The sequence below is a fragment of the Erythrolamprus reginae genome, chromosome 8, assembly GCF_031021105.1.
Source record: "Erythrolamprus reginae isolate rEryReg1 chromosome 8, rEryReg1.hap1, whole genome shotgun sequence".
Taxonomy (NCBI): Eukaryota; Metazoa; Chordata; class Lepidosauria; order Squamata; family Dipsadidae; genus Erythrolamprus; species Erythrolamprus reginae.
Genome location: NC_091957.1, coordinates 188,171 through 216,129, shown reverse-complemented (window position 1 = coordinate 216,129; position 27,959 = coordinate 188,171). Strand labels below are relative to the sequence as shown.

The following is a 27,959-nucleotide window of genomic DNA, read 5'->3' as shown; positions in this document are numbered from 1 at the left end:
TCACTATTACAAAAACTCATTGCAGAACTGTACATACGATAACTCTTAATTAGTGAATAGTGACTCTGAGCCCCTGTCCAAGGCCGTGCGCTTTATTTCAAGAAGCCTGGTTGGACTTACAGCTCCATCCCTGCTGACCCAGGAGAAGGTCCCAGGGAATGCCATGGGCCCGCCTCTGAGGAAGCAGGTAGAGAATGCACCAGGGTGCACACAGGCCAAGTGGGTAAATTAGGATCCAGGTTGAAGGGTACGTTGGGGGGGGGAATGGTTATGATGGTCAGGTAGAAGGGGCAGGCGGTGGCCCTGTGGGGAGGTGCCTCCTCCAAGCTGGGAGCTCTTGAAAGGCCCCCCAAGTTGGCACTACTTTGCTTTCCACCCCGGGGTCCCCTGACCCTCCCAGGCATCCTCAGAAGGACCCCCTGCCCTTGCTTGCTCAGAGCTGCCCAGGCCTCTGTGGCTGCCCCTCCCTGGGCTCTGACCGTTCGACATGGAGGGCAGCAGGTTTACGAGCGCTTCCGCTTCTCCACAGAGCAGATAATCTGTGAGCAAAGTGGGATTATCTTAATCTGCACTGGGGGTCCTGCACCCCCACTTGCAAGACCAAATTTTGGGTTCCAATTTAACACCTGTAGGTTATTTTTATAGGGTCACCTCAGCCAAGCTCATAGCCATCCTAGAGGACAGGACAGGCGTGTCCTCCTGAGTGGGGGAATGAAAAATATGGTGAGGGTCAATGTGGGTCTTGAAGCACCACTCTAAGCTGGGCAGCCAGAAGGCCTGGCAGGGGAACTGGCTGGCTTGGGTCTTGTTCTGAGGCCAGAGGGGGGAAGAGCCGGGACCCTCTGGGTGCAAAAGGCGATCTTGGCCAAGGGCGTGAGAGAGAGGAACAACTCCAGGGGGCTCCCCCTGATCCCAGCCCAGCAGACGAGCCCAGGGGTCAGCGCCAGTGTCCGTCCCTCCGTCCGTCCGTCCAGGGCAGAGACTGGAAAGCGCCTCTGCAGAGATGGAGGTTTGGATCGGCAGCCAGCCAAGAGTCGCAGAGAAGCTGGGAACATCCCGTCCTGCCGGAAAAGCTGCTTTGCCAGGGGAGGGGGGGGCAGGGGGGGGCTGGCTAAAGCTCTGCTTCACAGAGGAGCTAAGAGGTGGTCAGAGCGGATTCCCCCACCCGTGGGTGTCCTGAGGGAACGCTGGCACCTTCACAAAGGCCTTGTTTACAGGACGCTATATATAAACGAAGGGAACCGTGAGCTGTGGGGCTGGGGGCCTTTTCTCGGGCCCCCTGATGCAGTCTGGAAACAGTCGTGTGAAGGGAGGTGGGCTGAAGAAGGTCCGGTGCAGGCGTGGGGGGAGGGCGAGGCGCTTCCCCACGGCTTTGCTGAGTGTGCCATCTGCCCTCCCCCGGCTGGGGGTCTCCCTCAGGACAGCCGCCTCTGCGTGCCTTGGAGGAGGGGGGCGTCGGTCGAGGCCATTCCCTGGGAGAGGCGGAGGTGCTCCCGGTCGTCCATCCCGAGGCCGCCACCCTTGGGAGAAGCAGGGGTCTGTCGGGGCCGGAGGGGAGAGAGCAATGCAGGCACCGCGGGTGGGTGTCAAAGGCCCCCGGAGTCTCCATTGGTCTGTCCCGAGGCCTCACACCACGGTGCTGACCGAGGGGTCAGAGAGATTGAGTTGCCCAGTGATGTCGGTGGGGTGATACTGCTGCAAGAGACAAACAGACAGACAGACGGGCCAGATGTTAGGCGAGGCGGGGCTGGCCACAAGCAGCTGAGGCCACTGAGACGCAGCTCCCGGCGGGAGGTCGCTGAGCGATGATGCACGGACCGCCTCTGCCCCTGGCTTTGGGCCACAGCCTGCGCTTGCCAGTGGGAGGCCCCCAGCGCAGGGTGCAGCCCACCAGGGGGTCCTGGCCAGGGCAGGGCCCAAAGCCTCTCCCCAGAGCCACCAGGAGTGGGTGGCCCTCTCCCCCTACGTTTTAGCACCACCCTGGGACGTGGCTTCAGTGGCCAGGGAGTAGAGAGCGATGCAGCTCAGCGAGCTTGGTTTCGGATAAATTGGGAAGATAATTGCTAAGTGTGAGGGGTGTCATGTGGAGACAAGGCCCCTGAAAGGGTCTCTGCTGTCCCTGCTGGAGGAGGAGGAGGGCCGGTGCCCAGGAAGGGCCACTTCGCTTGTTTGGTCTCTCTGAGGAAAACCTTTTGGGGAACGTGAGCGGGGGAATTTGTTAGAGTCCAAAGCTACTTGCCCCAGAGAGTTTAGAAAGTGCTCTTGCAGCCCCCCTTCTTTAAAATACACAAAACAAAAAACAGCGATTGGCACACAGGAGTGAAAGGCGAAGGGGCTGCCCACAGCCCCCTCTGCCCCTCCCTTGCCTGGTGGCAGAGCCCCCATCGTTGCCCCCCCCCCGAGCTGGCCTGCTGTCTTCCCTCCTGGCCCTGCTTGCGCCGGCCTCCCCCGCCTGCCTGCCTCCTGCCAGGACAGCAGAGACCCGCATCACCTCTCAGGGACCCCCCGCCTGGGACAGGGTGGTGGGGTGGGTGGACGTGTTACACGACAGCCTCTGCGGCCCTCTTGGTTCAACCGCCTGGAGAGCCACTAACCCCCTCCTGGCACGTTCCAGCCGTGGCAGCCCTGGAGTTCCACCAACGTCTGGCCAGTCAGCGTCTCTTCTCTGTGGACAGGGGACATTTCAGAGGATGCTCGTGCCACCCCCACTCCCCCCCTCCTCCCGCCCCCCTGGCGCCCTCCTCCCGGGGTCTCTGGGCCTGCCCTTCGCCCCTGCCTGGGCCCTCACGCTCCTTGCCCGTTACAGACCCCCGTAATACAGGACGTGGGTACAGGACAAAAGTCAATCAACATTCAGGACAAGAGCCCACCCTGTGCTGAGCAGCTCCTGAAGCCGGGAGTCTCTACAGGGCTATCTGCACCGCGGCTCACGGATGCTGGGCGTGGTGACATCGCGGGGCTGTCTGTAGGGAGCAGGCGCATGAAGGGCACATGGTCTATTACAGAGGCATTGGCTGCAGTCCCAGAGTTCAAGGCAAAATCCAGCTGTGCCCCACAGAATGCCACCTTGCCCACCCAACAAACCTCCGAGAAGCCTGAGCCACCAACTCACCAAGCATGCCCCTCCCCCCATCGCATGTCAACCTGCCTGTCTGTCTCCTGCACTTGGGACGGGAGTCTAAGAGGGAGGACACTTCCCTCCCCCGCCCACCTGCCCGTCCTTCCACGGCCCCCAAATGCAGCCGCTGTGCATCTGTCCACTTGGCCAGCGGCTGTGCCTCTTTCTTCTTATGCTTGTTGATGATTTTGTCCCTGGGATTAAGCCCAGCCCGGCCTCTGGCTCCTATCGTGGCTGGACAGACACCTGGGGGGGTCCGTGAGCTTCACCAGCTAATTTTGTGCCACTTTCCCCCAGCCCAGAATTTCCTCGTGGGTCGGTGTGAGGGTCAAGGATGAGATCCTATTTATAAAAGTTTTACAGGCTCTGGGCTCTCCGGCCTCCTTGGAGAACATCTCCAGCCCATTTCCTCTGGGGAGCCTGGAAATGGAAATGCCCTCTGACCCCCGTGGATGGTGGGATGGACGAGGGGCTCCGGAAGGGAGGAGCCGCTTCTCCCTCAGAGGTTTCTGGCTGCTGGCCGTCTCCCCCGGAGGCCGTTTTGAACCGGGGAGGGAGGCCTGGCTGCTTTCCTGAGCAGAAGAGGCCCAGCCAGCCCTGGCAAAGGACGTGGCTGTGGGCCGCCCCAGTGGAAGTCGTCCGGGGGGACTTCCCCCAGGCCCCAAAGCCCCCAGGCCTGCCTGAGGGGAGGCCGCCCCTTCAAGCCTGGCCTGGCCTTTGGCGGTGCCTGGGGGCCCCCATCAGCTGGTACCCCCCCTTCCTGGTCTGCCTCTTTCCCCTGGAGAGGAGAATCCTTTCTCTGCCCCTCAGGTACCCATTCTCCCGGGTGCTGATGGGAAGGGAGACCCCCACCTAGGACAAAGGGCTCCAGGGCCGTGGGGGCCTCGTGGACCAGCCCCCATTTCCCAAAGAGCTGCAGCTCCTTGCCCGGCCGGAGCCTCCTCTTGGCCTTCTTTCCTGCCCGTCGCTTGTGAGGGAGCAGTGGCCGGGAGACCTTCCGTGGGGCCTGTGGAAGGAGCAGCAGAACGAAAGACGGACGGCCCCTCGGCCCTGCTCATCCCGGGGGTGGGGGGGCGTAGGGAGCACCGTCAGTCCCCTGGCCCTCCGCAGGGCTCCCTGGCCCTTAGCAAAGCGATGTGTCTTCAAAGCTTTGCCCCAGGGTGCCCTTGGCAGAGGTTAGTTTGGGGATAAACATCTGGAGGGATTCTCCGCCTCCCAGGTCGTGGTTGTCTGTCCCAAGAGTGGTTTTTCAAGAGGCAACTGGACTGAACAGGAGAGTCAGGGAAGTCCAGTTGCCTCCTGAATAGTCACTTTGGCATCTAAATGTCCTTCCCCCCATGGGTCCAGGCTTCCCTGCTGGGCAGGAGAGAGAAGCTTTCTCTGCCTTGACATTGGGGAGGGAGGGGGGTCGCTGGGACTCCCCACTTTCCTAGTAGCTTCTTGCAGTTGAAAAAAACACTCTTATGAGCTATGCCCTCCCTGAAAAGGAAATTTTAAATAAAAATAAATATTTAAAAGTTTTATTTAAGCTCACTGCAAGAAACAGTTTTGTGAGCCAATTCCTGGTGTTGTGCTACAGAGCAAGAAAAGAGAAATTCCATTTCCTCCTTCGCAAACATTTCAACATGCAGTAGTAACATGGGGTCCAGTCCACCTCATGCAGGCGGGAGGGGCCCTCCCGTGCGCCCTTTCTACATGCAGCCCGGTGCCCCTGCCCTGCTGGGGGGGGAGGGGGGCATGTCGAAAAGCAGAGAGCTGAGAGCAAGCGTTTCCACCAGCCGCTCCAGAGAGGAGCATTTCTCTCCTTGAGCTGGATTGCTAAGGTTTGGGGGAGATGTGCACAGCAGCAACCGTTGCTTTCTAGAGCTCTGCCACTCCAAAGGATTATTGGTGGTCAGCCGGCACAGCCGGAGTGTTACAAGCAGACACTGTTGTTGCCACTTATTCACACAAAAAGTAAAGTAAAACAATTTTTTAAAAAAATGTCCTCTTTCTTTGGAAAAACACAAACAGAAGTTACAAGTAAAGAATACAATGAACACGTGCTCAGTGTGAGGTGAGACATTGCCCAGATTTAGAAAGGGAGAATTTAGAGGGAGGGGGCTGTGAGTGCAGGAGGGGTCGGTAACCGCTTTTAAGCATATAGGGAGAAAGAGGGACAGGAACACTCAAAACAGTGGGGGAATGGGGGGAGAGCTGATTTTTGTTGGTATCAGTAAAGTGAGCAAAACTTAAACCACAATTCTAAACAGAATGAAAGAAAAGAATCCAAAATAAATAAATAAGTAAACTGGAACAAGAAATTCATTGCAGTTATCTCTAAACTCTTCACAGAAGACTACAAAGCATTCACAACCTCTTTTGCCCTCTTCGGCTTTGAAGCTTGCCAAGGGACACGGGACTGACTGACTGACTGACTGACCGACCGACCGACCCGACCGACTCTGGACGGACATGAGGCTATGGTAGGCCACACGGGCAGCTTCGGGATGGGTGTGTGGCAGTTGATGGGATGGTAGAAGAAGGAGAGAGAGAGAGAGTGAGAAAAGAAAGAGGGCACAATTGTTTCTGTTCCTCTTACCGTGTCTTTGGAGGACCTACGTCTCTTGAAGCTGGAGGCCAGGGTGGAGGTGATGGACCTAAAAGAGGCTTTCTTTTTAGGGTCTGGTTCTGCTCTACCACTTTTTCTATCCTAAAATGAATATGTATATAAGCGATTAGATCTCCGTCGGGTGGCTTGGTGAACACAGCCCCATGACACGATCCTGGATAACACACCTCTGGTCTGTCTTCTAGGGCCAAGACAATGCCTACCATCTCCTGATGGCTCTCCGTCCCAGACATACACCTGGCCCTGACACTTGGCTTGGGAATCACGCGGGGGCCGATCGGTCTGGAGGTCTCCTTCGGAGCTAGGTTGAGATGGGGTGGAAAGGATCCCCTTGAGGTGGGCGTGAGGCGGGGAGGGGTCGGGGCAGAGGCAGCGGCTGGATTTCCCCTGCACTTGATACACGCCAGAGGCCTTGGTGGCGCCACTGGCCTCCCCGGGAGAGACACAGCCAGGGCGTCCTGCGTGGGTTGGTCCCTAGGGGAGCCTCTCGCTCCCTGCCCCTTCCTTCCTTCCTTCCTTCCTGTCTGTCTGTCTGTCTGTCACAGATGGTCTAACTAGAGAGAGGGGGGAGACACTTTCACCTACCACTAAATAAAAATGCTCAGGGCCTTTTCTGAAGGTGAATCCTACGGCCACAAGAGAGAGAGAGGACTGCATTGGAAGAGAAGGTCATTGTATGTTAAAAAAAAGTATTCCAAAAATTTCAGTGATGCTTGGCGTAAAACTTGAACTGTTTTTTTTAACATAAAGTAAAATGAAAAGAATAAAACAACAAAAATCTCTTGAAATTAAAGCTCAAACAAGGAAAAGAAAGCAAAGCGTTACAAATTCTGGATGATACTTAAGGATGCCAGGAACTCAAAGGAACAGAATGAAGAGGGAGAAAAGGCAGCTGTTGGGTGGTAGGCAGTCAAACCTGGTCAGCACCGTGGGGGACTTGCTTTTCTGGTGGGGCCGGTCCGAATTCTTCCCATTCTTTTTCTCTTTAACCCCTTTGGGAGAGGAAAAGGCGAAACCAGGTGTGGTTCTACCAGCCCGTGACGGGGTGACCAAAAATGTATCCCACTGGTGCATGGGGCATGCGTGGGGATGCATTTCCTCCTCCTTTCCAGTGATTCTCCAGGACTCCGACGCGCATGCACAGAAAAAGAAAAGCTAGCGGGGGAGGGGGGAGGGGAGGGGGGAGGGGGTTTCGTTTTGGGTTTTCTTTTCTTTTTTCCCCTTTTTTTTTTGGCCTTCCCACGGCATTGCCAAAAATAGCCATGGCAAAACTGTGATTTCCCCAGGTAGCAAAATAAAACCAAACAAAGAAAGTTATAGATATATTTGCTTTTTGTATATATATTTTTTTTCTTGAAGAAAGAAGTCTTTCCACTTGCCTACCTTCTAGCAATGTACCAGATACTAGTGGTCTGAGGAATCCTCCTGTGAAAAAGTCTTACATTGTCAAACGGATCGCTTAGCATCGTTCTCTCTTTATTTATCACCCCTGGGGTGGCATGCTCGAGTGACCGCCCCACAGGTTCTTTCCCCTCCCCCCATGGCCCAGGGCTTTTTCTAGAAAGTTGGCAAGTGAAAAATGGCAGTGACCAATGTGCTCTGGTTCTGGATTGACCCCTTCTGCACGACTGCGGGGCAGGGGTGGGGGCAGGCAAGGACTCCACGGCTCACTGAGTTGGTGGGCGGCTCCCCACTGGCCAGCTCGCCTTCTCCTGGCATTCCTCCCCCCCTCCCCAAAAGCCTCGAATGCGCGTCAGCAGCGCCAGGCACATCTGCAGGTGGGGGAGGCCCTGCCGGACTCTCTCTCCGCTGTCCCTTCTCTGTACAAAGACAAGGGAACTGCCCCCAGCCCACTCCCCTTGGGCTCCTCTGTGAAACAAGGGGGGGCTGCGGACACACCGTTTGTAAGGAAGGGGGGTGCAAACCAGCAGCTGGGCACCTTAGCAACAGGCGTTCTGATTTGATGGCCCAAACCTGGTTGGTTTTAGGGGTGGCACTGGCAGATTCTGCACAGGCCACATGGGGGTGGGGGGGGGCATGAGCCACAGATGGGCCATGGAAGGAGGAGCGAGAGGGGAGAGCGTGTTTGTTGCAAACGTTGCCCCTGGGGCCTAAATGGTGCAAATGGGGGTGGGGGTCAGGAGAGGTTTCCATCCCTTCTACTCCCCTCCTCTGACAACTGTGGGGATGCTAGAGGGACCCTGGCTGGAACTAGGGCCGTGGGAGGGGGGGTGCCTAGGGACCGCCTAAGACCTCCTTCCTGTAAGTGCTCCCCCAATCGCGGCCTTAGGGGGCCACCACCTTCCCTAGCCTTGGACTGGGAGAGAAGGGCAAGGGCAGCCGTTGGGCCCTAGCCAGGGGCCGTTCGATCGCTGGGTCTGCAGAGACTTCTGGCCTCCCCAGAAAGCAGGAGACCCGTTGGGGGTGGGGGGTGCATAACACCCTCCCCCCTCCCCGCCCCACCCACCCCAACCCCGTGGAACTGCTGCATGCCACATAGCACTGTAGTCACTGGTTGGGTGAAGTAATGGGAAACAAAAAAAACCGCACCTGTTGTGGAGGTGTCGCTCTAAAAACGGTCTGTCCTACCTGCAGGTTTTTCCGCCACACATTAACTGCCGCGAACGCCAGTTGCATCTGTTTCCTCCGGGCGTCTTTATGCCTTTTGTATGCTATTTCTATGAATATTAAAAATATCCCGGCCACAATACCTCCAGCCACCAGCATGAATACACCTGAAACAAGCAGGAAGGTTAGCCCACAGGGGACACCTGGACAGAGGCCGCCGCGCTCCCGCCAGCTCTGCCCTCGCCGTGCCCCCCCGCTTTGTCGGAGCCTTCGCGCTGAGGGACTCTGCCATCTCCCGGGCTCCCAGAGCTGCGGTGCTGCCCGAGGACCCCTGGGCTACTCTTCTCCGTACGAGCAGCCCTGGCAATGTTCCCCAGGTCAAAAACGGGGCTGGGCCTTGGGAGGTTTCCCCCTTTCCCGGCTGAGGCAGGTGAGCATGCCCGCTCCTCACTGTGCCCTGCAATGCCCACGGGTGGATGCTCGCGTGTTTGTTTCCGCCACGACCCTCTGAGAACTGCAGGCAACGGAATCCCATTTGAAGGGACAATACAGCCGTTTGCTCCATGACGAGCGGCATTGGAGCAAAGCCGCATTACGTCCCATCGTCCCATGGCTCAGCCACAGGGAACCGGCTGTCATGGCTGCAGCTTCCAGGCTGCCGAGAGCTGCAGACGGTTTCAGCCACCGTGGCCCGCTTTTGCACATGGCAGGTGACACGGCAGGCAACACGGCCAGGCTGATGTCCGAGTCCGGCTCTAAGGCCTAAAGGACAACCCCAGGGGGGGACCAAACCCGGCCCAGTTCCAGTAGGGGGCCTTTGGGCTCTGCCTCTCCTCCACTACCACCCCTGCCACTCGGAAATCTTGGGGCTACGGTCACTCAGGTGTAAAGACTGCTCAGCTGTTGAACGGATAGGTCTTTGGCCGCGCAAATCCAATTCAATTGTTTAGTTTTTCAGTCTATTATGCTGAACCAGAAAAAGGCTGATTTACTACAGCCACGGCCAGCATCAAGGGGATTGCGAAGCAGGTGAGGAGCAGCCAGCTTACCTGCCATGTTTTCGAAGGTGAGCGTTGCCGGAGCATTGCTGCGGGAGTCGCACTCCTGATATCTCACCCAAGTCTTGTCCAGTTCTTCCATGAAGCCATTCTCGTGGAGGCTGGAAGGAGAAGGGGGCGGTAGGGGTGACTCGCGAGAGGAGGAAGCTGCCCCTGCTTCCATCCATGTGGAGCCCTCCCAGGGCAACCCCAGCTAAGCCCTCCAGCGGGGAGAGGTTTGGACCCTTCTCCCTTCTCTCCCAGTAAGGACTCCTCCACGCGCCCCCCCCAAGAGCTCTCCCACGGTGTTTTTATGGGATGACCGGCTACCCTTCCCTGTTCCTTGTATCAGGAGATGGATCTGAAATGGGGCAGCGGCCGAGGGCTGCAATGAGGGAAGCCGCGCTCCTCCTCCCTGCTGCCATCGGTGAGTGGGTATTACTGTTATTGTTATTATTATCATTATTAATTGGAGTGGGGCTTGCGTAGGGCTCTGACCCAGGGGTTTGTCAATTACTGAATTCTAGTGTTGTGAGAGTGATCCCGCCTTCTGGGGTCTCCCCGTGGCCATGCGCAAAGGATGCCACCCATCTCTTCCCCAAAGCCCCCTGCTCCCTCCCCCCCCCAGAGAGAGTACAGACTTGAGGATGGCCAGGGAGACGTTCTGTTTCCAGGGACTGTCTTTGCGCATGCCGATCCCGAAGCCGGAGCGGAAGAACAGCTCCCCTGTGGTCACCAGGTCGCACTTCTGGGAGGCTTCAAATTCCAACACCGCCGAGTCCCAGATGAATGCGTGGAGCTTGCTGCGGTGGAGAGGGAAGGAGGGCCATGAAGTCCATGGGGGACTCAGCCATCCGCCCTCTGTGCCTTCTTGCCCCTTTCTCTGTGGGCAGCCTCCTGAGCCCACTGCTGCCTCTACTGTGGCTGGACCACCCCAAAGCAGAGGTGGGCCTAAAGTGGCTGCAGAGAGCATCCGGGCCTGGCCTGCTTCCTGGAGCCCCTTTCCTGCTCTAAGGGCAGCTAGGCCGGAAGGGGCCACGCTGACCCATCCTTTACTCCGGGAAAGAGTGCGGACAGGAGAAGCTGTGGGAGGGACAGGCGCACTGCAGGCCAACACTCACTTGTCCCGAACAGCCTGGATGGCTTCCGCAGCACTTTCGTAATTGTGTTTCTCCATGTGCCGGTACATGGTGCTCAGCTCCACCTGCCTCCGGAAATAAATGTCGACCGAGCTCTGCTTCACAGTGGCATAGATGAACTTGTCCGACGGGTTTCGCAGCTGGGGAACAAGAACAGGAAGGTTTCACCCTCTTGGCCCTCCGCCAAATCTGAACCAGGGCTATATTGGATGGTCAGGGCCAGGGAGCCTCCCTCCCTGACAGTTCTTGCTTCTGACCCTGAGCAACACCCTCTTGGTTCTTGGTTCTGTGCACTGAACTGCTTAAGTGGCCTCTCCTGAGCGACAGGCCCCCTTGGGAGCAGAATGTCTGTCTGCTGTTCCCCTTACCCGAGGGTCGTTGATGCCAGTGATTCGTTCCTCTGGTCTGTCCAACACCAAGAAAGCAGCCAGGTTGGCAGTGTAGGAGGCCACGATAATCATGGCGAAACCAGCCCAGACCATGCCGAGGATCCGAGCCGAGAAGCTCCTTGGGGCACCTGATGAGAGAGTAAAGAAAGGAGGAATCCACTGAGGTTGGAGAGGGAGGGGCAGACATGGAACGTAATGACCCCAAAGGAAAAAGAACCAAAAACAAATGAGTAACAAGTGTCCGGATCTAGGGAGGGCATTCCTAGGGAGACGCTCCTACGGACACCTCTGATGAGCGCGTTCTGCCCTCGGATGGTGCGGGGGGGGAGCGGGTGTTGGAGGCTCACCTTCTCCGATGCCAGAATTCAGAAGGACCCCCCAGGAAAACCACATGGCCGAGGAAAGCGTCAGGGCGTCCTCTTCCTCTTCTTCACTGTTCACTTTGAATCGGCCAAAGGGGCTGCAAAAAAGGAAGCCAGGTCGCTCGGCTGATTTCCGCCCCATCGAGCAGCTTCCAGTTTGCCCCACCGCCTGAAACTCTGAGGGTGGCCAAGTGGAAGAAGGCATTCGGACCTCCCGGCTGGCTTTGAGCAGCATGTCAGCCTCTGGATTGGCCTGCCCTTCCCTCCAAGGGGACGGGGCACAAATCATGCGAAGGACGCCTACCCTGCGACGGTCCAGTGGCTGCTGCTTCGTGAACTGATGGCCTTTGGATTTCTCATGGGGAGCAACATCCTGTATCCCCGCATCTCCATTTGCAGAGGCCCCACCCACAGCCACAGCCACACACGCGCCGTGTCTCCCTCCCCATTCTCAGGATTTGGGTACCTGAAACGGTCCAGCAGATATAACATCACGGCCACCACGTGGACTGACAGCCCCACCAGGAGCCAGAGGGTGCTCTGGAAAGGTTGCATGAACGAATCCAGGGTGCTGCGGGGAATTTCCTGCAAGACAGGAGGAGGCCACGGCTGGGGAAAGCCTGCAAGGGGTGGGCCCTCTCCAGCTGGTATCATGAAATCTGCCGAAAACAGCGGGGATCAGGCCGACGCGGCCCATCGCGGCCTCTCTCTTACCCTGCCACTCTTGTTTGGGACTGGCTGCCCCCAAACATGGAGGGTCCATTCAAGAGCCGTGGTGACCACACAGTGGTTAGCATGCAATACTGCAGGCTGTTTCTGCTGACTGCCGGCTGCCAGCAACTTGGCAGTTTGAATCTCACCACCGGCTCAAGGTTCACTCAGCCTTCCTTCCTTCCTTCCTTCCTTCCCAGGTGGGTCAAATTAGGAGCCAGAATGTTGGGGTGGGGTGGGCAGAGGCTGACCCTCTGTAAACCGCTTAGAGAGGGCTGTCAAAGCACTGGGAAGCGGTATATAAGTGTTAAGGGCTGTTGCTATTGCTATGTTTGTCAGAATTGGCTGGAAAGCAAAAGGACCATCCACACCGTATCAAAGAGGTTGCTGTTAAATTTTCGTTCTGCAGCTCCCCTCCACTTGTTGCTAGGATTACAGTTAATTTTGGCTGGGTATTCATTCCGGAGGAGGCCGCCGTTGCTGCGGCAGGGTGGCCAGCGGCTGACCCTTGGCCCAGGCCCTTTTACTCACGGCTCTGCCTGCCCATCCTCAGCTTAGCTCCCACTGCTCTTCCTGGGCTTGGCTACCATTTTGCCCTGCCGGTATTTGCACCTTACCTTCTTGACGAGGATGGTCAGTCCTTGGTACTTAAAAGGCTTGGAGAACTCGATATACTGAGCCCGCTCATTGTTAATGGTTAGTGGTGCCACGATCATGTCGGCCTGGCCGCTCAGCAGCTCCCCCATCATCCCATTCCACTCCTTCTTGTTGCTGTTGTTCACCTGCAGTTAGAGCCCCAGCCAGGGTCATTCCACTGCACAGGGCTGTCCGGAAAGAGCCCTCTCCCTGAATGCCCAAGCTCCTCCCTCTCAGGTGAGTCTGGCCACCAGCTGTGATGGCGAACGTATGGTACGTGTGCCGCAGCTGGCACACGAAGCCCCATCGCAGGACCTGCCAGGCATTGCCCTATGTCAGCTCCAGCAGGGGAAGAAGGCTGCTTCACCCTCTGGAGGTGTCAGGGAAGCCCCGGAGTGCAAAAAACAGCCAAGCGGGCAAACCGGAAATTAAGAAAAATGGGCTCCCAGTTTGCCTGTTGTGCTGTTTCTCGCACTCTGGGGATTCCGGAAGCTTCCCTGAAGGCTCTGTAGTGCCATAAATAGCACAACAGGCAAAGCAGAAGTCCATTTATCTGAACGTCCGGTTTGCCCGCTTGGCTGTTTTTTTGTCAGAGCTGTGTGGGGACTGGGGGGGAAGGGATTGTGGCATGCGCAGGGGTAGTGGGGGGGATTGCGAATGCACCTAGGGGGAGGGAATGGGTGTGGCCATGCCCCCCCCCTTTTGGCACGTGAACCAAAAAAGTTCCGCCCTCCCTGGTCTGGGAAGTCGGAGCAGCAGAGAAGGGAATGGCGGTGCCTCATCAGGTGAGCCTGGAGGGAGCTTCTCCGAGCTTGGTCATTCCTGGCAGAGCAGGGACGTCTCTAGCGAAACCACTGCAAGGAAAGACCCCAGGCCCCACCCAGCAACCCAGCGCTAGAAACGCCCTCTCGGAACGGAGTGCTACGGGATTGGCCGGCACAGAGGTCAAGTAAGTAAAATAAAATAAAATTTGCCCCAGTCAGGGGAGAACGGACACAGCCGACACCCTCTCCCGCCATTTCTTTCCTGAAGTTCAGGCCGGTTGCTCAGGCGGCCAATTAAGTGGAAAGGTCAGAAACCAAGACCTTCCCCAGCCAGGCAGGGTAACATCTCCGTGCCGGGGGTCCCTTGCTGCTCCGCTCAGCTGCCCCCACTCCCACTCGGAGTCTGCGGGGCTCCTCAGCGCCTGCCCCCCCTGACAGCAGCTGCTTGATGGAAGCCCCTGTCTGCTGTCAGCACAGGACCCCCCCTGCCTTGCGTTAGGCCCCTTTTTGGCCCCTCGTTCTGGGAGCTGAAACCACCGACTGCAGTCCCCACCCTCTCTCTAAACTGGGGCCGGCCCTGCGGAGGCCGTGGTGGCTGTCTCTGGACTTGGTTGAAGGACGGCAGGTGGTTGAATAGGAGGGTGACGTGGACTGACCACCAGTGTTCCCTCTTTTTTGGGGGTGGGCGGAAAAGTATAGTGTCTGAGCGGCAGTCCCTTCGGGACTGGGCAGCACAGAAATAATAAATAAATAAATAAATAAACAAATAAACAAACAACCCACCCTGTTTTGCCTCAGAGAATTTCAAAATAAAATACTGTAGTGTGTGTCTATAATGGTGAGCTCCTAATAGGGCAACTCTATCAATATCAAAATGCCCCTTAAATAGTTGAGCTAGTTTCAAACTAGATTTTGATTTTCTTTCTCTCTTCCTTACTCCCATTCTTTTTCTTTCTCTTTTCCTTCCTCTCTTTTTTCTATCTGTTTCTCTCTCTTCCTCTCTCTCTCCTTCCCTCTCACTCTTTCCCTCTCGGCTTCTGGGCAGGTTTGGAAAACTCTGAGTTGATGATGGTTTTTAAGTGAGCGATTGCTCACTGCTCTGCTTAGAGGGAACTATGCTGACCACCCTCTTTTTTGAATGGAAAGAAAAATAAGCAAGAGTTGTAAATTCGAAGCAATTTCAGAACTGCTGCCCACTTTGACCGTTCGGGCTCAGCTTCACTTAGACTGAGAGGAAGGCAGCATTCTTACCCGTTCTTGTGTGCCAAATTTACCATCGCCCACTAGATGAACTTCGTAGGTAAAATTCATGGTCTTTGCCAGCTTGATGAGTAAGTCGATGCAAAAGCCATAGCAACATAGCATCACGCTGGGGCGCCCTGTGTGGCCATGTGGGATGGAAAGAGAGAGAGAGAGAGGGAGAGAGAGAGAGGGAGGGAGAGAGGGAGAGGGAGGGGGAGAGAGGGAGAGAGGGAGAGAGAGAGAGAGTGGGATAGAGAGGGAAGAAGAGAGAGAGGGAGAATCAACCCTCCACGTTCTGAGGATCCCATGTATGGGCACGAGGGAGGGTTCAGTTGAAAGCTCCTTCCGGCTTCCCTGTCTGATGTGGGTAAGAAAAAGGGGGGAAGATGGGCTGGGAAATGTTGGGATGCTCGACAGCCATGCAAATATTGGTTGTTATGCGTTGATTTGAAGTGCTCCAATTGCCCTGTGCATAGTTGCAGAGAAAACTGAAATAGCTATCAAAAATTAGTGGAAGGAAATGAAGAAATTCCTGGGGGGGGGGTGTCCCTCCCTATTTGGCTTAAGTGGCTGGCAGTGAATTTTGGCAGTGGAGAGAAAGTGGGAGCTGCCGTCCTTCCCCCGTCAGTGGTGGGGTGGGGGTGGGGCTCTCACCTGGCAAGGTCTCGTTGGGCCCCGTACAGAGCACCTGCTGCACCAGGCCCCCCGTGCTGTTGAGCAGGGGCTTGCACTTCCCATCGGCCAGGGTGGGCTTCACGTAGACGAAGGGCTCCTGGTGGATGGTTACTATCTGTGGGAACAGAGGCCGGAGGGAGCCCCTTGCGAAAGTGCCCCTCTCCCAATGTCCTTCCCCAGCAGACTCTCAGGGACAATCCTGGGGCGGGGGGGGGCTGCTCTCCCTCCGTTTCCCCCTGTGTGGTGAGCCTGGCAGGGCAGCCCGTCTATAAAGCCGCCTTCGTTGGGGGTCATGGGCCTACCTTGAGTTTTGTGGACATCTCGTAGCCCTGCGGCGTCTCCGTCTCCCCTCCTGGCCAGACGATCTTTCGGTCGTTGGGCAAAAACTGTGGAGGTGCAGTTCAGGGGGGGTGGGGGGTCAGAAAGTGCTCCGCCTGGGCTGGGCAGAGGCTGCGGCCGCTAAGGAGGGGCAGGCGGGACGTGTAGGTTGATACTCTTGGTGGGGGGGGGGGGCAGAATGCAGGGCTTTCCTTTCCAGAGAGATGAAGGGACGGGGAGACTGAAGACACAGGCTGGGCTGCTCACCTGGCTCCCGTTGTAGATGCCGACCTGCACCAGTTTGTTATTCTGGAGGTTCATGACGCTGTAGTTGGCGTATTTCCTGTCGCCGTCTTCGTTGAACTCCACCCGGCCGGTCACCCCCTCTGCGTATTTGGTCTGCATCAGCACCCTGAGAGAAGGGCCCCGTTCAGGCTCTCCAGCCCCCTCCGCCTCTCGGGAGGGTCCGGGGGGGGGAGAGCGCCTGGGACGGCCCCCGGGACTCAACCGCTCCCCCTCCCCTCTGGGAGCCTGAAGAGCAGGAGTGGCGGGAGGCCGGCTACCTTTTGAAGAGGGGCCCCGTCTTCCAGATGTTGGTGTTCCCCACACAGCCCCGAGGGGGGTCAGTGATGTTCTCTTTCTCAAACAGGTCGTGCACAGCCTGGGCCACCACGGCCACCGCGTCTCGGATGTGGGCAGACTCGTTCTTCCCGTTCATGAGCTGCAGGCCAATCAGTCCTGGAACGGTCAAAGAGGGGGAGAGACTCAGAAGTGCCCCCCCCTCCGTGGGGCTGGAGAGGAGGGGCGGGTGGGCCGGGGGGGTGGGTACCTTCTGGTGCATTGCGCAAGGCGTTGCCCGAGATCTCCCTTTCTCCCACCAGCCATACGTAGCCGGGGCCGGTCATGTTCTCCTTGGCTGCTGCCGTGTATACGGTGGTGGCATCGTCCTCACTGGAAGAGAAGAGAGGGGTCCCCTGGCCCTGCCTCCCTTCCTCCAGGGCCCCTAAGGCAAGGGCTCTCCCCTGGTGGAGGGGCCCAGGCAGGCAGGGAGGGAGGGAGGCCTCCCCAGGGCAGAAGGCCGGGGGGGGGGGGCTCAAGGCTGGACCCACCTCTGGAGGGAGGCACGGGAGGGGAGCGCCCACACAAACTGTCTGGCCGAAGGGGCATCAGGACCCATGGCAAGGGGTCCAGGGAGAGGGGGGGCAGGGGGCAGGGACCTTCGCCCTTCACCTTCCTTTGTGTGGAGGGAAAGAGAAGAGGGGTGGGAAACCCAGGAGAATTACCCAGGCAGAAGCCCCTAGACCAGTCAAAGTGGTGCCAAAAGGGAGTGCGCAGGTCTGTGCCCACATTCATAATGCAATGCCCTGCACTTGCGCAACACTCCCCCCTCTCAGAGGTGGTAGATTCGGGTCCCCAATTTAGAATTTTAGAGTTTGTCCATTTGTTCATTTTATTCGACTTCTGTGCCTCCCAATCCCGAAGGACTCGGGTTGGATTTCACAAGTTCACGTAGCTGGAACTATAATCCTGCATTTTTAGAATGTATTAAACACAGTGGGGCTCCAGGCTGAGTAACTTGCACTACATTTCTCAGAAATAGGTTTGAACTTTAAACAGTAAGTTTGTGCTTTAATTTTAGCTCCAGTAGAAATCCAGACTTTGGAGCCCTAGATGGACAATGTGCAGCCCCCTTCCCAGGGCAGGAACCCCCCGAATCCTCAAGGCTGCCAAGGCTTGGCTGGAAATCCTCCAGGATGGGCCACCGCTAGCTCCAGGGGGCAGCGCAGGAGACACCTCCACCACCTCTGGGAGGGCTCTCCACATATCGGAAGCCTCCTCTAGGCCTCCAGGGAGGGGGAGCCTTTCCCGCAGGGAGTTCCCAAAGCGGAACGTGTGTGCGAGCGCACGAAGACAAGCAGGCCGAGGGCAGAGGCGCCGGTCCTTGTACATGCTGGAGCATCAGAAAGTAACTGAAGACCAGCTGGCCGGCCCTCGCGTGCCTGGGTTTTTTTTAAGGCTTTTGCGGCCTGACAACCTTTTGGAGGCGTTTTTCGGGCCTGCGAAAACCAAGCTGGAAACCACAAGAGCAGCCACACACAGCTCCCTTAAGAGCTCTTCAGAGGCCTTCTTGGATCTGCCCTCTTCCCCAAAAGTCCCCCTTGTATGGTGATGACCAGCCCTGGACAGGATATCCCAGGCGTGGTCTGAGCTGCACAGTGTGTGTGTGTGTGTGTGTGTGTGTGTGCTGGGGGTGGGGGCTACCAGTCCCTGCAACCTGGATGCTGTCCCTGGGGGCTCTCCAGGGCTGTGCCAGGCCGAGGCTGAACTGCCACTAGGCAGCGGGGGGGGGGGGGCTGACCTGCTGGGCTCAGCTCTGCCCCCCCCCTTCGTGGTTGGCCTGCACTGAGGACGGGCCTCCCCCCTCCCACTCTGCAGTTTCCTGAGGGCGGGGAGGGGCTTGGGGAGGCTTCCTGGAATGGGGGGTGGGGTGCTGGTCTGGGTGGGGCTGCCCCATGCTGTCGTTCCTTGGTTTGGTCTCTAAGCTCTTGTCACCTGGCCAGGTGGGCCGCTTTGCCCTGCCTGGGGGTTTCCTTTGCGGCTGTGCCGGGAGCCATTCTGACTGTGGCTGGATTCCGTCCGGTGCCTCGTTTACCTCGTTCCTACTGCACGTTCCCAGTGGTGCAGGGCAGGAGGGGCCCCCAGGAATAAGGGGCCGGGTCACCGTTGTACCCAGCGGCTCCGGCATCTGCGCATGAGACGTGAGTGTTGAAAGGCAGGTGGCGGTTAGGTGCAGGGCTTACCTGGCCGAGAGGATAATCACCCGAGCCTCCAGTTCTTTGGCTTCCAGCAGCAGCGAGGTGACGTTTTTTGTTCCTGGTTCGAACTGAAGCACCTTCTCAGCCTGCAATTGGTGTGAGCGAGAGGGGTTAGTGCAAAGGCCGGGGCGCCGGGTCAGAGCCATGCTTCTTTCTAGGCAAGAGAACTCCATCCCTCTTTCAAAGCACTGCTGGGCACGGAGAGCAAGGGCAGAGGGAAGCTGGTTTTTTTCTCTTCCTTTCTCTCCTAGGGCTTTTTCCCTTTTCTTTGATATTAAGCGATACTGTTTTCTCTTTAATTTTTAAAAACTTTTGCACTGTGCATGCAGTCACTCAAGACTCAAAGAGAGGCGTGCATTTGTAGAGAAAAGAGGAAAAAAGGCATATATAAGTATCATTGATACATATTTGTTTATTTGCAATGCAATTGAAAACTCAAACCAGTGTTGTTTTTCAGAAAAACCAAACCAAACGATAAACCAGGGGAACTCAAAATTTTTGAAATGCACAACAAGGTTCATCTTGGGGACGTAGGGGTCAAAGTGATGGTTTCACACCAAGGAACCGTTTCTTTTTGGCAGCGGGTGTGGGGAGAAGAGGAAAGGAAAGGACGCAGGAAGGGATTGGTTCAATTTTTCAAGAAAGAAAGAAAAAAAATACTTGCAAGTCGATTATTGCCTTTACATGCATGTCTCCAAAACAAAGGTTTCCAGGGCTGCCTTGCTACGTTTCCATTCTCAGGGTCAAACCAAACTTATCCCAACATAAAATAACGTGCTACCAAAAACATGGAGTTTGCTCGCTTGCTTGGTACATATTTTTTGGATTCTGATTCTGATTTTTAATTAATTTTTCCTTGTGCCTGTGGCCAAGTTCATCATTTTGCTACTTAGGTTGGTGGGCGGCGTGCATTGTCCATGCAAATATACCTTGGGTCCTCGCTTGCTGTCATAGGATAGTTGTTCGAGGCTGTCATAGTTCCTTTTTTTACTCTGATGAATAATGTGCACAGAAAAAATATGTAGACACAGAAGAATATTATAAACAGTTGAAAAAAATGACGTGTAGTAAAGCAATCCAATATCCAACTCTTTCTCCACTGTTTGTGAAAAGGGAACGCCATAACCCTGGAGCAGGCAAAACCCAGGAGAGAGGGGGGCCCTGGCCTCTCCCCAGCTGAACCTGAACCCCAGCTAGGCCTTTCTCACTGTCGAGCACTGGAGCATACGGCAAGCCCTACCACGAGTTTCCATAATAGCCACACCGAGCCTGACCTATTAGCCAACCCTGATTATTTCTCCCGGAAGCCGGAGGAGATAAGATTCTTTGGGTAGCTGATCTGGATACGCAGCTTTTCAGACGGCTGTGTGGACATCCAACAAGACCTCGAGGGGGGTGGGGTGGGGGGCTAAAAGTGTCAGACAGATGCAAGAGGGGTGGGAGGCTCCTTCCCATCGCCTTCCCCAGCTTTCAGAGAGAGAGGCGGGGGGGAGGGGAAGCAGGAGAAGAGCTTGGGTGGAATAAACTGAAGGGTCCCGTCCCCCACAATCAGCTCTCCTCCTCCTCCTCCTCCTCCTCACAAGGACCCCCCCCGGCTCTGAGAACGGAGCCCCCTCCTGAACTATGGTGACTGGCTAATCCCCTCCCCCCCGCCTTCCTAATCCCTCTTTCGTCATGAAAAGGGCATGGGAGCCATTGGGATGCCCTGCCCTGCCAGGGACCATAGCCGGGGCTTCCTGTGGGATCTCTGAGCCCAGCTTCATCCCCTTGGAGGACAGCCGGGAGGGCTGCCATCCGACCGGGACTGCCTGCCTGCGTGCCACTGCTCTGAGCCGTCGTTTTGAACAATCCCGGGCAGGACGGTGCAGTCCAAGCAATAGAGAAACAGAGAAAGGGATCCCCCCCCCACCTGAGCCTCTGGTAGACGTTGGGAAGCTCTTTGGGAAGGTTCTGGTCCAGAAGGGAGAGCGCTTGCTGGACTTGGGGCCACTCGGGGCTCAGTCTGCAGCGTGTGGGGAAGGGCCCTTTTATGCCAGGCCTTTCCCCCACGCCCAGAGGGAAAGTCCCGTGTGCCAGGCAGAGAGACTTCCAGGCGGAGGCCCTTGGAGCGGCCTTCTCCGGCCCAAAGCACCTGCCTTGCTCTCAGTGTGGCCTGAATGAAAGGTCAGCTGTTGGCAGGAACAGGGGCTGCCGGGGCTGCTGTTCTGAATTTATTTATTTATTTATTTATTTGTTTGTTTGTTTGTTTGTTTGTTTGTTTGTTTGTTTGTTTATTTATTTATTTATTTATTACTTAGATTTGTATGCCGCCCCTCTCCGAAGACTCGGGGCGGCTCACAACATGTAGAAACAAATCATAAGTAAACAGACAAATTTAAAAATATTTAAATATTTAAAAAACCCCATATGCTAACAGACACACACACAGACATACCATGCATAAATTAAACATGCCCAGGGGGAGATGTTTCAATTCCCCCATGCCTGACGGCAAAGGTGGGTTTTAAGGAGTTTACAGAAGGCAGGAAGAGTAGGGGCAGTCCTAATCTCCGGGGGGGAGTTGGTTCCAGAGGGCCGGTGCCGCCACAGAGAAGGCTCTTCCCCTGGGGCCCGCCAACCGACATTGTTTAGTTGATGGGACCCGGAGAAGGCCCACTCTGTGGGACCTAATCGGTCGCTGGGATTCGTGCGGCAGGAGGCGGTCTCGGAGATATTCTGGTCCAGTGCCATGAAGGGCTTTAAAGGTCATAACCAACACTTTGAATTGTGACCGGAAACTGATCGGCAACCAATGCAGACTGCGGAGTGTTGTTGTGACATGGGCATATTTAGGAAAGCCCATGATAGCTCTCGCAGCTGCATTTTGCACGATCTGAAGTTTCCGAACACTTTTCAAAGGTAGCCCCATGTAGAGAGCATTACAGTAGTCGAACCTCGAGGTGATGAGGGCATGAGTGACTGTGAGCAATGAGTCCCGGTCCAGATAGGGCTGCAACTGGTGCACCAGGCGAACCTGGGCAAACGCCCCCCTCGCCACAGCTGAGAGATGTTGTTCTAATGTGAGCTGTGGATCGAGGAGGACGCCCAAGTTGCGGACCCTCTCTGAGGGGGTCAATAATTCCCCCCCCCCCAGGGTAATGGATGGACAGATGGGATTGTCCTTGGGAGGCAAAACCCACAGCCACTCCGTCTTATCCGGGTTGAGCTTGAGTCTGTTGACACCCATCCAGGCCCCAACAGCCTCCAGGCACTCTGCAGAGATGAGGAGGCGGCTCTGCGAATTGCACCTCTAGGGACAGGGAGGGGGCACCGTACAGGACACGTTATTGCCACAGCCGGAAGATAACGTGGACTGCTCAAATATAACACGTGGCTTGCTCCGTCAGATTCTCACTAAACACCCTATTCGCTTCAAGCACGGGACACATGCCTTGGCAGAACCCCTGGCTCAGGCAGGGAGAAATCAGCTGGGGGAGGGGAGAAGTGTGGGGGTGGGGAGTGGGTAAGGGAGACAGCAATCCCCAGACATGGCCGGGGGCCAGAACGCCCTGCTTGGCTCTGCTGCTGCTGCTGCTGCTGGGAGCTTGGGGAGGGATAAGTCAGTGAGTGAAAGGAGAGAGGTGGAGGAGGAGGAGGAGGAGGAGGAGAGAGACCTTCGCCAGAGTAGCCTCTTCTGCTGCTCTCGCCACCTGACCGATGCTTTCATCCCGAAAGAGCTGCAGAGAGAGACTCCTGTACGGAGCGACATTGGCCCAGAGGGTCTCACGGCCCTTTCTGCCAGCATCACCAGATCCAAGAGGAATCAGAGCCACCGACGTAGGTCAGCTGGCAAAGGGAACCCTGGCTGGGAGGCCCTGGAGTGGCCGGTCAGAGCGGGAGGCCGTCCTCAGAGACCCTTGCAGGATCTCCTGGCGTTTCTGGGGCATAGGATAGGGACTCACAACCAAGGAGGAGGAGGAGGAGGAGGGGAGGGGAGTCTAACACATAGCAGAGCAGCCTGTCCTTAGCTGGAGTTCTGCCTGCTCGGACACTGCCTGTGTGCAGAGAGGTTTAGCGGATGCCTCCCTGTCCTGTCTAGGCCTGTGGGAACCGCAGAGGGAGAACGGCTCTGGCTTCTGCCCGGTAACTATGGGCTGTGTCGTCCAGGGAAGGCCACGAAGCCAGTAGAAAAAGGCTACAGCACAGCTGCACCATAATCCACTATTTTTGGAATATGGAAGAAAACATTTGCCTCACAAGCCGTTGCGTTAGCATAGAGGTGACTTTTTATGCTTTGCAGTACGGAAGAAGATGCACTGTCTCTGGGCCTAATTATCAAAGCGGATATGTCAGCCTTACGATGCAAATTGATTGGCAGCATAACACGGACCAGAGCTTAGAAGGAATGGACTACAAGAGGCTTAGGGAGAGCGGGTGAGGCAGAAAGGCCTGCAAGCCAGCTGGGAAGTGAAAGTGGCTGGAAGTATCCTAAAGAGAGCCAAGGATCCTGTGGCTGACCAGGACCAAGCCTGACCCCAAAGTATTCTAGCAAGACCGAGCCAGTAGGAATCGGGGAGCCCACAGACGGCACAATCCACGCTAAGACTTGAGATGCTCAGCTGACCCATTTTTCCTCTCCTTCTTTCCTTTCCTTCTTTCCTTTTTCCTTTCCTTCTTTCCTTCTTTCCTTCTTTCCTCTCCTTTCCTTTCTCCTTTCCTCCCTCCCTTTCCCTCTCCCTCTCTCTCTCTTTCTCTCCCTCTCTGACTCCAGCTGGCCCACAAGAGGCCAGGAGTCCTTGCGCAGCTCCCTTCCTACTCTGGAGAGCTTCCTCTCATCAGCACACTCGCCACTGAGAGATGGGGATTTGCAAAGCTCCAGGTTATGTTTCTCCTCATTTCACAGTTGTTGCCGGTTTCGTTTGCATGTTTCGTTTTCTCTCTCTTTTTTTTAATGCAGAAGGTTTTTGACCATGGTAAAAGCAAGTGAAATGAATAAGAGTACAAAGTTTCCTACTCAAGAGACACTGTTGATGCTTAAAGCATAATGTTAGTCATGTTAACAATGGGAAGAAAGAAGGTGTCTTACACACACGGCTCTACGTACATACAACAAGCCTGAGACTTTTAAAGGTTCTGCTGTATCCACCGAAGTTTAGGCAATGGAGTGGGGGGGTGGGAGTGGGGGGTACTGACCTTGGATTCCTTCTCTTCCAGGAGGGTCTCCAGCTTCTTTTGGGCAGCTCGCCCTTCGTGGTCATCACTGACAATGAGGATGATGTGGTTCCACTTGTAAAAGCGCATCATCTCGAACCAGACATTGGACTGGTGGGAGTAGGGGGGCACCGTTCGTAGGAAGGACAGGTGGATACTCTGGAAACGAAGGACAGGAGCAAAGCAAATGTCTGAAAGGGGAAAGGCTACATGGTTGGGCAGCGGAAGGGTTTTCCACACTAGTGGTCATCTTGATAGGGAATCCAGAAAACAAACTCCGGGGTTTTATTTTTGTTCTCTGGGGACTGGTTTGGAAGCCTTTACCCTGATAAATCTTTCTAGAGCCTAATTGCTTTTGAAAAGATCCCGTGTCCATGTGCTGACCACCAAAGACCTGTAGATCACTCTCGGACAGTCAGCAAGGCCGCTTCTTCTTTTGTCTCTCAATGGCCTGTCTTTTCTGAATTCTAGGGATAAGGAAGTTATCTGCAAGTTTAGAAGACAGCAGCCACAGGTGGAAGGCTTGGAAGGAAAAAACCGTCGGTCCAGAGAAGGGAAGGCTACCAGGAGTCTTCAAGTATCTGAAGGAATGTTGTGTAAAAGAAAGCTCAGGGTTGTTCCAGGGAGTGGACAAGGAAAAGGAAGGTAAATTACAAGGAAGTGAGAGAATATTCTGCTTCCTACCATCATATACTCACACTAGTAATAATAGTAATAACATTAGTCATGATAATAATGATTCTGTTACCTTATCTGAATAGATGGACATGCGAGTGGTCAGCCCAAGGACAGGAATCCGATAGAACCCAGCAGTGTATGACACTGGTGTTGGTGTCAAGTGGTCATTTGGAGCTGGTGGGTGGCTCACCAAGATGGCATAGACCTGTGGGATACAGCACACCAACACTGGTTCACACGTGGGGCCCCTCTCTGCCCCAGAAACACCGCCTCTTTCTAGTAGTCCAGCTGGACCAGTGAAAGGGATGGTGGCCTCCAGAGCTGTGCTTAGGGCCAGGCAATTAGCATTCTTCAAACATGCCTTTATTTTATTTTTATTTATTTATTTGCTTTGCCACATACGTATTGGTAGCATACAAAGACATAACAGTGTTTGTATACATGACACTAGTGAAAGAGAAGCATGAAGACAGGGGACGGAAGGCACGCTGGTGCACTTATGCACGCCCCTGAGGAATCGTGAGAGGTCAGCAGTGGACAGTCTAAGGGTGAAGTTTTGGGGGTTAGGTGAGGATACCACAGAGTCAGGTAGTGAGTTCCAGGCATCAACTACTCGGTTGCTAAAGTCGGATTTCCTGCAGTCGAGTTTGGAGTGGTTTGCTTTAAGTTTGTATCTGTTGTGTGCTCTTGTGTTGTTGTGGTTGAAGCTGAAGTAGCCGTTGACTGGATTCTGTCCGACTTTGTTATTTCTCTGTTACAAAATGAGCGAATGTTCTATGCAGATTTTTCTCTATCACCCAAACTTTAAAAATGTAGTTGCCACAGAAAGCATTATCCATTGGTCAGTTCTTGTTTAAAATAGAAAAAGATGCTTTTTAAAGAGAGGAGGTGACACTGCACCCTGGAAAAGCCCAAAGCCGGCCTTGGAAGCCCTCAGGAGCATCGATGATGACCAGGGCACCCTCCCTCTCTCTCAGGGCAGGGAAGGGCAGGGCGGGAGGGGGTGGGTCCAAGAGTCAGCTCACGTGGGCAGCTTAGAGTGCTGCCGGAGACGTAGTAGTCTTGTCCCCTGGCTTTGAATCATCAGCTGGCTTCTGCCCCCCACCCCCCCGCTTCTTACACAGAATAGAAGGAGAAGGGTCGGCGTCAGGAAGTCCTTGACTTACAACAGTTCATTGAGTGAATGTTCAATGCAGTGGTGGAATCTACTGACCTTCCCTACTGGTTCGGAAGTGTGCACTTTTTCACCCTCTGCGCATGCGCAGAAGACTTTGAGCATGCGCAAAGGGTTAAAAACAAGAAAACGGCAATGTCCAGGTGGGACCTCGCGCTGCCACCAGTACCAGTTCCCTGAACCACTGGGGGCCGAACCGGGGCGTTAGCGGTAGGATTTCACCACCGGTTCAAAGTTACAATAGCGCCAAAAAAAGGTGACTTGTGGCCGTGTTTCACACTTGCGGCAGTTGCAGCATGGCCAGATCCCTGACCACTGGTTCCTGTCTGGGACCCTGGCGCTCTCCTGGGGTCACGGCGGGATCCTATTTTCTGAGCTGCTGACCAGCAAAGTCAACCGGGCAGCTGGATTCACTTAACAACCCGGTGACTAATTTCACAGCTGCAGTGATTCACTGAACGGACGTGGGGGGGAAACGAAGAGCACATAGCAACGTAAATCTTGGGCTCAGTTGTGGTCATCAGTCCAGGATTACCTGCAACCCGAAGGATTGCGGTTGGCTTTTCATCATGGAATTAGAACTCAATTTAAAGCTCTTTTGCTTGTTCATAGCCGCATTTGGGATTTTAAAAGATTATTTCAAACACTTCTTTGGCTAGAAACAGCAGCAAGCTGTAGTTGAGTGTTTTGTGCAAATCAAGAAAACTGAACAAATTCAGGGGCTGGGTTAAGGGAACACCAGGTAGAATTGATATTAGCTGTGAAATTCATTCTCATTATTCACCTTCTATTATTAAAACAAAGAGAAACATAGAAGATTGATGGCAGAAAAAGGCCTCTTGGTCCCTCTAGTCTGCCCTTATACTATTTCCTGTATTTGATCTTAGGATGGATCTGTGTTTATCCCAGGCATGTTTAAATTCAGTTACTGTGGATTGACCAACCACGTCTGCTGGAAGTTTGTTCCAAGCATCTGCTACTCTTTCAGCATAAATTCAGTATTTTATTCTCTCCTGGCATGATTTGGGAGATGAGTGTTATCCGTGTGTTAAATCCTGGTGGCCGGTGGTAAACTCCACCCATTGGCACCCACTGGGTGTCCTGGGCAGGGACTCTGGGCAGGGACTCTGCAGGGACCCTGAGATTGGGGTCGGTGTTTCCTGAGGCTGTTTCACTTCTGCTGACTTGCATGGACTTTTCCAAGGCACCTGAAGGGCCAAGGGGGGTCCCCGTGGAAGGGGCAGGCTAGATAATGTGATCTTCATGGCCTTGACTTGGATCCTGGACACACAGTGCCAGGTCCCTCCTGGGCTCTCGGGGACGGGGGGGCTTTCCTGGTCCGCTGACTGGACTTCTTGCTGGTTACAAGCGAGCTCAGGGCCTGTGGAAGGAAGGTGGAAAAGGGGGGGGGGCAGAGTGGATTCCAGGAGGCTGGTTGGAGGGCACCAGTGGGATTCGAGGCAGAAAGACAGTTGGGTTCTTCTGCTGTTTTGGGGGTGGGGGGCTTCAAGAATTGCCCTCAATTCCCTCCCTCCCTCTTCCTTGGCTCTCGCTCAGGAAGGAGAACAAACAGTGTGTGTGGGGGGGAGAAAGCTTGTGGGGACGATTGCCGGAGGACAATGCCTGGATTTAGGTCCCCCCCTTTCTCTAGGAAGAAGGCTCATTGGCCGGGGGGTGGGGGGATTCTGCCCACCCTTCATTTTCGGTCCAGTGTTGAGTTTCTAGGCTGCATTTTCTAAAAGAGAAAAGCGTTCGCCTGTAAATCTGCAGGTGTGGCTTTGTGGTTGTGGCTGTGCCCACAGCAGTGCAGCTGCTTTGCATGGGTTGTGCACACCAGGGTTCATGCGTGCAGGGAACCTTTTTGGTTGGTGGGGGGAGTGCTTGGCTCTCGAGTGATGCCACTCAGCAACGGGGGTGGGGAGGGGGCGGCAGGCACAGTGTGTCTCCCTTCCCATTCGATGGTTTCACTGCCATTCCAGCCCCCCCCCCCCATGCACACACGTTCTCGTGCCCGTGCCTGCCTTGGCGCATTATGTGAGCCAGATTGAAACACCACCCCCCACCCCCGTTTCCCTCTGCTAAGCTTCCACAGCTCACCCTGGCACGGGGGGCAGGGGGGGGGCGAGGAGGCCTTGGGATGCTCCCCCCCACCCCCCTCGGATCCTGAGAGTCCCAGGCACCTCTCTGCCTGCCTGCCTGCCTGGGGGAAGTAAGGGAGGGGCGGGTTCTTGGGGGCTGGGGGGGCATGCAAGAGGCGGGGGGGGGGCTGGACCCGCGCCTACCTGGCTGGAGATGAGGTCCTCGCAGACGGACAGAGCCATCTGGATGGCGTTGGGCTTGTGCGTGACGGAGGTGGCGTTGAGCTGGATCTTCCAGGTGCCGTGGCGCTTGTTGGCCTGGCCGATGGCGTCGCGGAAGACCTGCTCGTGCTTCTTGGTGCTTAGCACGGCGCCGATGTTGATGATCTTGGGTTCGCAGCCCGCGCGGGCCACCGAGAACCAGACCAGCACGGCCAGCAGCAGCAGCCGCAT

The 27,959-nt window shown here is 55.5% G+C and overlaps 1 protein-coding gene across 5 annotated transcripts; it reads right to left on the bottom strand.

Moving 5' to 3' along the window:
• On the bottom strand, window positions 1-27,959 carry GRIN1 (glutamate ionotropic receptor NMDA type subunit 1). Of its 5 annotated transcripts, XM_070758368.1 has the most exons (21): window positions 27,711-27,959; window positions 24,325-24,459; window positions 23,559-23,735; window positions 19,316-19,378; window positions 18,372-18,472; window positions 16,400-16,521; window positions 16,134-16,308; window positions 15,838-15,982; window positions 15,555-15,638; window positions 15,226-15,367; window positions 14,587-14,714; window positions 12,553-12,717; window positions 11,691-11,809; window positions 11,210-11,322; window positions 10,842-10,990; window positions 10,456-10,613; window positions 9,976-10,137; window positions 9,347-9,456; window positions 8,319-8,464; window positions 5,700-5,810; window positions 209-1,695 (listed from the first exon to the last, which is right to left on the bottom strand). In XM_070758368.1, exons 1-21 carry the CDS (start codon window positions 27,957-27,959, stop codon window positions 1,627-1,629), a joined length of 2,823 nt encoding a protein of 940 aa, XP_070614469.1. In that variant the 3' UTR covers window positions 209-1,626. The 5 variants fall into 5 exon arrangements, with proteins under 5 accessions (XP_070614471.1, XP_070614472.1, XP_070614469.1 ...); XM_070758370.1 differs by lacking the exon at window positions 5,700-5,810 and having other exon boundaries at window positions 1-1,695; XM_070758369.1 differs by lacking the exon at window positions 19,316-19,378.